Here is an 11,887-nt window from a genome sequence, read left to right on the forward strand (position 1 = left end):
CTCCTCTCTGATTAAGAGCGCAAGCACGCACGCAACCACCAAGGAATAAAACACTAGGATACGATTTGAAGGCCATGGACATACATTTTTCTTTCGAAAACAGAAATGGTGAGGCAAGGTAGGCAAGAGAGATACATTGCTGGTCAAAAAGTTAGCGTAAGAACTGGTTTATAATGCTGAATGAAGCACAAATCTTTACTAAAGCACATCCACTATTTAAAGTCACAAACACAACGAACTATGGTAACTTTTATGCATGCGCGAACCTATACATACCGGTAGATAGTCTGTGCCATAACATTTATTCCTGCAGGCTGCCCGTTTTGGCTGTCATACTTTTAAATGGCTTCGCAAGAAGTAGGCCTAGACCATAACTTGTACTACTGTTATCTTCTTTAAGAACTTTTCCCAATATTTCACATAGCCTATAGCGCTTTTCCTGAAGGGGTGTCTTTATTATTTTAACTCGCGTCTTGCTTCTTTACTGTTGACTTTACTGTATTGATGCTAGCCTTCTTGTGATATTTTAAGTAGGCCTATTTGTAGAAAATATATATTTAATTAATTTTTACTGACCCGCCCGCAAATGACCTGAATATCATTAAAATATTTTGTTTATGACTCATGGTCACCCGCGGCGACCGCTTCATTTCGGGCAGACCGCGCAACACTGACACACACACACACACACACACACAGCTGCAAACAGCTGCACATTCTCATTCTTATTCTTGATTTGAACAATAATTTGTCCCGATGTCCACATCGCCAACAGTGCCTCCAGCTCAGAGACTTTGGGAAGCCGGGGCAAGACTTCCAACAGACGTCAAACAGCTTGACTCGGCCTGTGCAATCGATCAGTCCTCAGATCAAACAGTGGGCACAGGTGTTAAAAGAAGCTATTTGTTAGCATTTTTTTTTTGCTTTACAAGCACCAAAGGAGACAGCATTGAACATAAACACGCCTTAATCCATGCATATCTATTACTTCCCCACCATTGAGGAGTCTTCAGGCTGAAGCTGGCACGGCACATCTGTTATGATTAAAGGGAATCGATAGATCATTTGCACTTTATGGTGCAAAAGGCTAAAGCTACTGGATGGCTTTACTCACTGAGGCGTCCCCTTTGAAGCAACCGCACCCCCCCCCCCCCCCAACACCCCACTCCCCCAGCTCAGGGAGCTTCAGGCTTCAGGCCTCAAAACCTCTTCATAGCTCCCACTGCAGAAATCAGTAAAGCCCTACTTGTGTTTGGTTGCTTTCACTTCTTTTTGACATCCCCCCTTAGCCCCCCCCCCCCCCCAGCTGAGCCACATCTTACTGCCGCTCTGTCTGCTGTCTGCTCCCCTTAAGCCACTGAAGCCCTCAGCACAGTAAAAGCAAGCAAGCCGACTTTTTCATTTCTTCTGTCTATTTTCCCCTTTTGTCAGGCTGTGGGTGAAAAGGTATGGTCTGGTCTTTTTTTTTTACGACAGCTAATGTTTCAAGAACTAAGCTTCAGACTTTGTTTAGTTTGGCCCAAAGTCGCCAGCGCTGGAAGGCAAAATTCCTTTACCCCTCCATGTTTTCTTTATCAGACTTGTTTGGTAGAGGTAGAGGCCTTGGCTCATGGTGGATAGGTAATCAATTAGAAACCCTCTTTTTCCCTCTCCCTCCATCCCTCCCCTCATTTCCCTTCACCCTCTTTTTTTCCTCTTACACACACACACACACACACACACACACACATACACACACGCGCGCAGCCTCCGGTAGTCGGCTGTGTCAGTGTTTGATTGGTGAGGTTTTGGAGTCATCCAAGGCTATTGTTTCTCTCCACCGCACACTATCGATTAACAGGTCCTCGCACTTTGCCGGGCGTTTTTTTCCCGCAGCCTGCCTCCTTTGTTTTTATTTAATGGTCCATTAACAGTGTGCATTGATTGATCATCGCCGTTGGTGTATGGGGGGAGGGTCCCAGGGTGGCCCTATCAGGGCCACAATTATTTACTGCTCTTAGTAATGATTCACTTAGTTCTGCTTTATTAGGCCACACTGTCGCTGCAGCCACTGCCCCCCAACCCCCCCCCCCCCCCCCACCCACACACACACACACACACACACACACACACACAAACAAACACAAACACACACACGCACTGACATCCCCACCCACACTCACAATCTGCCATCCATGTTGGAGCAAGGCTGCGGAAAGATCCGTCGAAAGTTCCACGAAAGTTCATCCATCCTGTCAGACTGCAAATTCATTCGCAAGGCCAGACGGGAGATAATTGTGAAGTCGCACTCTTAAGATGAGACCGAGGCGGTGCAATTCCACGACCTCCCTCATCTGTCTTTTTTAACTTGAGGTTGTGCTGGAGAAAGGGTGAAGGGGACGAGGACTGGTGGAAAATTGACTTGGTTCTTCAAGTGCTTTTTCCCTTCCTCTGTGTGTGTGTGTGTGTGTGTGTGTGTGTGTGTGTGTGTGTGTGTGTGTGAGAGAGAGAGAGAGAGAGTGAGGAAGGGCGATAATGGATCAGTCCTCCCCTGAGATGCAGTGATAAATATAGTCACAGGTGCGCCTCTCAATACCCACTTTATTTGAAATGTCCTCAGTCCCCGGAGAAGCACTTGATCTTTGATGCATAGCTACTCACCCACATAAATCTCAGAAATCTCAGCGGGGAGGAAAGTTTAATGGTGTGTATGTGTGTTTGTGTGTGTGTGTGTACCCCCCAGAGTCGTCCACGTGCATGATGTCGGAGTGGATCAGTTGGTCCCCGTGCAGCGTGACGTGCGGGATGGGCATGCGCTCCCGCGAGCGCTATATCAAGCAGTTCCCCGAGGACGGCTCGATCTGCACGCTGCCCACCGAGGAAATTGAGAAGTGCACAGTCAACGACGACTGCTGTGAGTGTTTGCGCGTGTGTGTGTGTGTGTGTGTGTGTGTGTGTGTGTGTGTTTGTGTGTTTGTGTATGTGTGTGTATGAGAGAGTGTAGTTGTATATAAATGGTGTAGGTGTGTTTGTGTGTCTGTGTGTCTGTTTGTGTGTGTGTTTCGAAGGAATCCATATGGAGGATATCCATATTTTCACTGCACAACACACATATTTCCATATCCAGCAGTAACTATCTGTGCCGTAAACTTCTGTCAACTGAACTGCTCAAGATGTAGCACTGAGTGCTGCACTGAGGGAGCGTGTAGATCTGTGTCTGAGGCTAAAGAGGCCTCTTCCTCTCTCTGACCCCAGCGCCCAGCAGCTGTGTGGTGACGGAGTGGAACGAGTGGGAGCCCTGCAGCGCCACCTGCGGGATGGGCATGAAGCGGCGCCAGCGCATGGTCAAGATGCCCCCCTCGGATGGCTCGCTGTGCCACGTCCAGCTGGAGGAGGTGGACAAGTGCATGATGCCAGAGTGCCGTGAGTACAAACATACACACACGCACACACACACACACACACACACACACACACACACACACACACACACACACACACACACCAAACATCCCTAATCCATCAACTTTAAGGTTAAATTAGAACTAGCAGTTCCCAAACTTTTTTCCCGTTTTCCACCACCTACATCCTGACTTGGCTCGCGTACCCCCACCATCCGACACATAAAAACGTAAAACATTCTATTGATGCATTCTAGTCATCATGTTTAATTAGCCGCCCTACTGGTCTATGAGCTTTCACACTAAAAAAAACAGGGTGGAGAACAACATTATGAAACACAAAGAGCAAAGAGAATGGCTTAAGATTTTTAAAAATGAATTTTTAACACCTTTTCGACATTGCCCTTTTCATCTCGCGTACCCCCTAGTGGAAGCTCGCGTACCACCGGTGGTACACTTACCACAGTTTGGGAATTCCTGCTCTATACTAATGATTCACTTAGGGCCTAGATTAAATATCCATATAGCTGTTGGAATGAGCATGACTCTCTCAGTGTGTCATATTTCAGAAGTTGCAGTTCTGAACAGGAAATAGAATCGGTTCAAAGAACAAAAACTGGAAACAAACACAATGTTTGGATGGAAATTAATCAAAAACAGGAATGAGAACAATTTCACTCGTTCCAGAGTAATTTTAGATAACCGGTTAATAACGGTACTTATCATTCCGATTAACCTTTCTTTGAATTTTATTCAAAAGTCCATAGGCTTGGAAAGTCACCTGTCCACAGTGTTCCCCAGACCCCTTATAGCAGGGGTGGGCAAACTGCGGCCCGGGGGCCGGATCCGGCCCACCAAGCACTTTCATCCGGCCCGCTGAGCATTTCATTTGGTTATCAGGCTGCTCGCTATTTTTTTCCTGCGATAGAGACGACGTTGGTTAGCTTTACTGCAAACTGCTTTTCACTCTCCTTAGAGAACGTTTACAATGTCAATGTCAAAACATCATGTTAAATAGAGATAACATCATGTTAAACTAAGTTAACTCTTAGTTATCTCCTTTGCAGCAGATCTAACGTGAACATGCGATCCATTTAATTGGGAACGCGTCTGCACTCACGAGAGGGAGAGAGAGCCGCAGGTACCAGCTGGCTTGTCATTGTTGATAATTGATATCTCCTTCTTGTAAGAAACTTTTAAAAGGAAATCATGAAGGCAGCAGTAGTTCCCACTACTGACCATTTAAAAAGTGTGAGAGGGCCATACCATAGCAGGCAGAAGATCACTGAGAAATAAACGTGAATTAAAGCGACTGTCTTAAAGCGACAGTGCACAATTTATACATTTGTTAAACAGCATAAAATTAGCAGTATTTTTAAGCAATTAATATTTTAAAAGAAATACTTTTCATACTAAAGTATAGGTTATTATTTTTTTTTTTTTTTATGTGTGTGTTTTGGGGGGGGGGGGGTTGTTGTGCGGCCCGCCGGCCAATTTTCAAAACCCAGTGTGGCCCTTGAGCCAAAAAGTTTGCCCACCCCTGCCTTATAGGATGAATTTAGTCAGGTTTTATGAATCAGTGTCTGTATAATAGACTAGACCTGCCTTTTCCAAGTATGTAACCAAATTACTGAAACATTGTGTGAAATAACATAGGTTTCCAGAGACACTAGGAAAATATCTATAGGCCTGCAGTTGATAGCACCTCACATAAGTTAGGCTATTACAGGGCTTAAAGCAATGACATGTTTTGTGCCTGAAGTTAGGCTATCAAACATTTTTGAAGATCTAATATTATATAGCCTACTGTACTTTCAAATCTCGCCCCACAACTAAATTCAGGCGCAGTGTTTTTAACAGTTAGCCTTGATATCTAACATGCTTTGAATTAAACTTTAGGGCTGTTAAGGATCTGCATTTTGCTGAGCCAACAGAGCAGAATGGCAGCGATAATAAAGTCATAGTCAGGAAGCACTCTCTCTCGTGTGTGTACCTGCCTTCTGTGGTTTCTGACCTTCTATAAAACTGTCTGTCTGATCAATAAATCCTCCCGTCCTCATTACCTGCACCAGCACCACTAATCTCCATCATTACTGACTTTATGAGCGACTTCGTTATGATGGAGATCAAGCTCATTAGAATTGACAGTGTGTCAAATGAGTGGTTGGAGCACAGTCTCTAATTAGATATGCAATATTGATTTTCATATGCACTCCACAGGCCTGTGAGTTGATTGCACTTGCCTGAGTTGATTGTTCAATACAACCATATAATCTGGATTGTTGTGTACCAACTAGTGTTGTTGTATGTCACATGCTGACTTTTCTACATGCTAAATGAAAGGGTATGGTCAAATCTGTGGACAGAATCACACTGTTTTCATCCGTGAAGTGTGCAGTGATCTTGGTGTGTGTGTGTGTGTGTGTGCGCAGACTCCTTCCGCTGCATGCTGTCGCCCTGGTCGGACTGGAGCGGCTGCAGCACCACGTGTGGCATGGGCATGCGCACACGCCAGCGCATGTTCAAATCACCCGTGGAGCCCGGAGAGTGCCCCGACGAGCTGGAGCAGGTGGAGAAGTGCATGCTGCCCGAGTGCCGTGAGTAACCGATGGACATCAGAACGCAAACACACACACATGCACATGCGCACGCACACGCACACGCACACACACACACACACACACACACACACACACACACACACACACACACACACGCACACACACACACACATACAAACACACACACGCATTCACACAGAGAGAGGTACATTCACCTTTACACTGCACCAATCAAACTTGCTCAGCAAACTCCCTGGGGCTGTTTCTGCTTTCCAAAAGGTGCAAAATCAATGCCCTCATGTAAAAAAAACCAAAATATAGTACAACTAAGAGATTATCTCGCCCTTTCCCTCTCTCTTTCTCTCTCTCTCTCTCTCTCTCTCTCTCTCTCTCTCTCTCTCTCTCTCGCTCCCTTTCTCTCTGTCTTTTTACTCCTCCTAACCTCTAGCGACCGACTGCATGCTGTCTGAGTGGTCCGAATGGTCTGAGTGCAACAAGTCGTGCGGCAAGGGCCACACCATCCGCTCACGCATGATCAAGCTGGAGCCGCAGTTTGGTGGCACGCCCTGCCCGGAGACGGTCCAGCGCAAGAAGTGCAAGATCCGCAAGTGCAAGAAGCCCACCAAGAGGCCGCCGCAGCAGCAGCGGGCCGACGTCCGGCCTGAGGAGAGGCGGAGGGGCAAGGCCGGCCGACGCCCTCCCCAGGAGGAGCCAGCAGGAGGAGGAGGTCAGTCTGGCAGTAAGCGCGCATACACACACACACACACACACACACACACACACACACACACACACACGCCAAGCCAGTGCTGACTTCAAAAGAGTGGCGGAGCAGGCTAATGCCCTCCTCAACTGCCCCTAATCACTATTGTCCTTTCGGTCGATCCGTCAGAATGAATTACACATGAGGTGTCTGGCCAGAGCAGTGCTGGAGTGGCCAGTCACACACATCAGCTGGCTTCACGTTCCATAGCTTGCAAGGAAAGGCTGTCTGGCTCAAAGTTCCAACTCTCTGAAGCCAGGGCTATGGTGATCTTTGATACAGTAGTTCAAGGCCAACAGGATATGTGAATGTACGACAGACACATAACAAATTGTGAGTTGATCATTAATTGTTTAATTAATTAATTAATTGATCAATTAATTCTTCTGAAATTATTGGTATAATAACTTAAAGAAGCTACCTGCACTACAATGCATAAGAAGTGCTTAGAAGGCAACAGCTTTAGAAATAATAAGGCAGATAGAGAAATATGGAGAGAGAAAGACCTAAAGAGAGAGAGAGAGAAAGAGAAAGAGAAAGAGAGAGTGCCCTGTCATACATCAAAGTGCCCTGTCAGCGTGATGAAGTGATGCAGTGCTCTCTTGCAGATGGTTGTCCCATCTCAGACCTCTCAGGTAAGGGAGAGAGGGAGAGATACAATGTGCTGGGACTACGCACCCCGATCCTCCTTGTTTCGGTGAGAACGCCCCGTCCGTAACCCCGAGTTAATGAGAGGGAGACAGTGATGAATGCGCAGACTGTTCCAGGGTCAGGAGAGGGCTCCTTGACGGGCGTCTCAGGGGTAGCAGCTCCCCCAACGTGGCTGGAACTGCAGCCAAGGCTGGTTCCTCCTCCGCCCCCTCGACCACCCACCCATGTGTGCTCAGTTCAGCACCTCAAAAATGTGCTTAGTGGTCAGCACTGGGCGGCCTTCCGGGGGCTGAGAAGACACTCATTAGCTCTGTTGTTCCGACCATACCTCTCTCTCTCTCTTTCTCTCTCCCTCTGTCTCTCTCCTCTCATCTCTCTTTCCGTCCCTTTCTCCATCCCTCTATCCCTGCATTCCCTCCTCTAGGATGGAGCTCACAGATAAATCAAACCTCACGGCCTGTTTCAGAAGTCTCTCGCCGTCGCCGTGATCACTCAGCCGTTCGTTCGCCCCACCAGAAGACAGCCGGCTGGTCCCCTGAGCCGCTGCCCCGCACATGTGTGGTGTCTCAGGGAAGCTGCCATAGGGCTAACTCCTCCAGATGAGCCTGTCATGGCCCACTGTGTGCAAACCATCATGTGTTACAGACAAGCTCTGAATTTCTTTATAGAGATTTTCTAATGAGGAGACATAGCACTCAAAGAATATGTATGGGGTTAGTTTGTAACGCAAACATGGTACACATATTCCATCCCTTCTGCCGTCAAAAGTTGACATGTGAATACATCGTGCCAATCATGTGGTATGTGTGAATCCATCGTGCCAATCATGTGTTGTGATCTCGCAGCTGGAGCGAGTTTGGTGTTGTGAAGCCTTGCGCACGCACAGTTCTGCCCGAAATACATGCGATAAGTGCCCGAAATGCATTGCAATATGGCCTCTGAGTGGAGAGACTTGCCTAAAAGGACTTTATTCATTAGTGAAACTGATGACCATTAATTCTGCATTCTAGAATCATAGCCATCTATTAATGTTCTGCGCTTGCCATCTGGATCCACATATATAGAAAGAAAACTTCTGAACTTGTTTTTTTTTTTTTGGTTTGTTATTGTATTTGGTGCTTAACATCATATATGAAAGACATTGTCTCCAATACAATACACTTGCCTTTACCAAGTCACCCTTTAGCCCTTCCACTCATTTCCACCTCCCATCCCCACATACATGGGATACAACACAACTATCAACATAGCACAGTCAATATCATAAAAACAGTCCACTTAGTTTATCTTCAATAAAATGTCCTGAACTCTGGCAATTGGAACTTCTGAACTTTCTGGAAGGAAACACAGGATGTTAGCAGTGGCTCAACAGGTAGCATCCCCCTGGAAACAGAGCCACACAAGGAAATCCTGTGTATGACCTTGAAGTGACATCAACTGAAGGAGTCAGCTGTGTTCCTTTCTCAAATGCCATTTTCCCAACAGCTCTCCACCTCGGTTGAACTTTTTTTTATATACAATATAGTCAATAAGCCTTAACTCAGAAAATGTCAAGGCAGTCTTTTTTGTAAAGGTTAAAAAAGTCTTTAATAGATGAGCTTTTGCCCCTATGTGTCATAACTAACAGCCTTCTTCAGACAGAGAGCATGTTAGCTCTGTTCCTTCCTTCAGTGGCCGCTTCCCACCCCCTCATCTCCTCCACTCTGTCTCTGTCTCTGTTGCAGCAGGTTGCAAGATGCGCTCCTGGTCCAGCTGGACAGACTGCAGCAAGTCGTGTGGAGGGGGCATCCAGGAGCGCTTCATGAGCTCCAGGAAGAAGGCCAAGGCCGCCCAGACCAACGCCTGCAGGGACCGCAAGGAGATCCGCGCCTGCAACGTGCAGTCATGCTACAGCTAAACGCGAGGGCACTGTGGTTGGTTATTACATAGGGGGTGCTACTTTGTTTGTTTGTTTTTGGTTTTGAAATAATTACAGCTGAAGAGTATCATAGGGCTGCTCGAGAGCAGGTTTGATTTGTAAAGTGGTAAACCTAGGTGGACTGCAGTGATTTAAGACACCAGGAGCTCACAGGAGGAGGGGGGTTACACTCCTTTCTACAGAGGTCTTTGTTAGAATTTTATTTTGTTTTGTTTATTTGTTTTGTTTATTGTTAGAGGATCACTGAGATGTAAGCTGACTAGACTGGCACCAATTATTAGTCTCAGTAAATTAGATGCCTTTCTCATCAGATAAAGATATCACATATATACATATTACTATATAACCAACGCTCTCACTGACAAGCAACGTCAACACAACGGGCAGGTGACCTTGACAGGTGTCTGTTTTTTTTTTTTTCAAAATAGCATTTCAAAACAAAGATTTACCTGTTTTTGGTTCAGTCCCTGACAATTTCTATAGCTTGTGTCACTATTACATGGAAGTCAAAGTGGGACTCTTTTTTCGTTGGGACCTCACTGCTAGACACAACTTGCATGGTAGGTCCGAGGTGTCCATTTTTTAAAGTCAAAAGCTTGAGGACAGGAGCAAATGCCAATGGCCACTCGTTGTCAAGGGCAGACAGGATTTGCAGTTCAATTGAGTTTACCTCCAGTGTTTTTCTCTCTCACAGGGTGTGTGTGTGTGTGTGTGTGTGTGTGTGTTTGTGTGTGTGTGTATGTTTGTGTGTGTGTGTATGTTTGTGTGTGTGTGTATGTGTGTGTGTGTGTGTGTGCGTGTGTGTGCATGTACAGTGTGTGTGTGTGTGTGTGTGTGTGTGCGCGCGTGTGTGTCTGTGTGTGTGTGTGTGTGTGTGTGTGTGTGTGTGTGTGTGTGTAAAAAATCCAAAAACGCCTGTTTTGAGTGTTATCAAGTTGGCTCCCCCAGGATCAATACATGACTGATTTGAATCCAAGCAGTCATGTTGAGAACGATTGATTTTTTCTCCCCTTAATTGTTATAAAGGTATTTCAGCCACATATACAGTATGAGTCTTTGGCTGACTATAGTGTGAGCTTATTGTAATGAAATATCAATGAATTAACCTTAAGATCAGATATATAGAAAATACTATGGACTGTGTCTGGTTCAATTGTATGCTCCTGAATAGAAAGCACAGGTGAGTAACCATTCCAGGTATTTTATGAACCTCCATATCCTTTTCTAGGTCAAAATCTGTTGTTACTTTTTATTCCATGCGAGTATAGAGGCTCAACGGTTGTTAACTAAGGTTAGGGGTTCATGCGTCTCACTAGGGATTTTGTTACTTTCTGTGTACAATTTTTATATTTCACTCAATGCTCTTGCCAAAGTCGTGTAGATGTTTTATTTCTTTACTTTTCTTTACATCTCTTTCTATCTCTCCCTCTCTCACTTTCTGCCTGTCTTTCTCTCTCACCATGTTCTTTCTCTCCGTCTCTCTCCTTTCAACAGTATGTTACTATTTTGGAATAAATCACCTTTACAATAAAAGTAAATGTGACAAATATGTTTTGTCTCAATTTTCATTTCAATTTCTTTCCACCTGGAGGCGCTATTTGACAACACTATGGCAAGTAGGCCTACAGTAGCAGGGGCATTACATTCAACAGAAGAAAGCTTATTTTTCCACTAGAGGGAGGTACAAACCATAGATTCAATTCCATTGAACATATTGAAGCACAACATAATATGTGTTTGAGTGCTCTTTTTGTCGACACGCTGACAGACACTGTATGTATGAGGTTGTAACCAGAGGATGACTGGTGTATATGATATGAAACATACTTTTCAATCGGCAGGCTATTATCTTTCTGTTTTCTCTCAATTACAATCATCGTTTTATCTCTATAATCTATAATAGATTATAAGTAAAAAAATAATATGTTACAGTAATTTCCCGTATTAGCCGCATTATGTATAGGCCTAAACCGCAGGACAGTGTTTCATGCAAGTTAAAAAAACAACAAATAAAAAATAACTGAAGAATTTTTGCAAAATTAATGTATAAATCTCAGGTAAGTTGGGAAATTATGGTATATAGAATCTATAAATTTTGTGCCCATTTCATATTGAAATGATGCTGCAGAAATGTATTTGCTCAAAGACACCGTTCACTGAACCAACACAAAAAGAACTCTAATTATAGGAAATGTATCAATCCTGGGTTGCAGTGGCTGCAGTGTTGATATGAGCACTCATATGTTAACCTAGCCTGGGTGCCATTCCGAACTTAGTCCCGCCCCACGGGAAGTTCGGTCTGGCATTGCTCCATTGTGGGGCTAGTATGCTCGCCCTAAATCGCGGACCAATCAAATCAGGCTTTACGATGATGGACAGGTGAGCAACAGCGCCTGGTCTATCACGTCATCTGAGCACGCTTAAGGATACATGGCTTTTAAGACCCCATATGGAAAATTCATATTATTTAATGAGTTTGTATCACTGAAAACGATTATTTCTGAAAACTTTGGCCAAAGTTGAGATGTGGGGAAAACTGGTGGTTTCACTTTCATCAAGGATAGTTTGTGTGTTTTCTTCCTACACCTCACAGTAAGCTATTTTTTTGCTCTGA

At 45.0% G+C, this 11,887-nt stretch overlaps 1 protein-coding gene across 3 annotated transcripts in view; it reads left to right on the forward strand.

Annotated features, from left to right (window-relative positions):
* The window catches only part of spon1b (spondin 1b), a 70,600-nt gene extending 59,778 nt beyond the window's left edge, over positions 1-10,822 (forward strand). Inside the window, exons 12-16 of one of the 3 annotated variants that reach the window (XM_076263797.1) lie at positions 2,723-2,893; positions 3,235-3,402; positions 5,813-5,977; positions 6,390-6,668; positions 9,083-10,822. In XM_076263797.1, the coding sequence (XP_076119912.1) occupies positions 2,723-2,893; positions 3,235-3,402; positions 5,813-5,977; positions 6,390-6,668; positions 9,083-9,252 (953 nt within the window). In that variant the 3' untranslated portion in view covers positions 9,253-10,822. Of the gene's footprint in view, positions 1-2,722; positions 2,894-3,234; positions 3,403-5,812; positions 5,978-6,389; positions 6,681-9,079 lie in introns of all 3 variants that reach the window. The other 2 variants (XM_076263780.1, XM_076263789.1) reach the window with 2 other exon arrangements.
* The last annotated feature ends 1,065 nt before the right edge of the window (positions 10,823-11,887 follow it).

Source organism: Alosa pseudoharengus, unplaced genomic scaffold (assembly GCF_046254945.1).
Source record: "Alosa pseudoharengus isolate Yale_2024_CS ecotype anadromous, Long Island Sound unplaced genomic scaffold, YU_APseudo_1.1 YU_APseudo_1.1_scf_10, whole genome shotgun sequence".
Classification (NCBI taxonomy): domain Eukaryota; kingdom Metazoa; phylum Chordata; class Actinopteri; order Clupeiformes; family Clupeidae; genus Alosa; species Alosa pseudoharengus.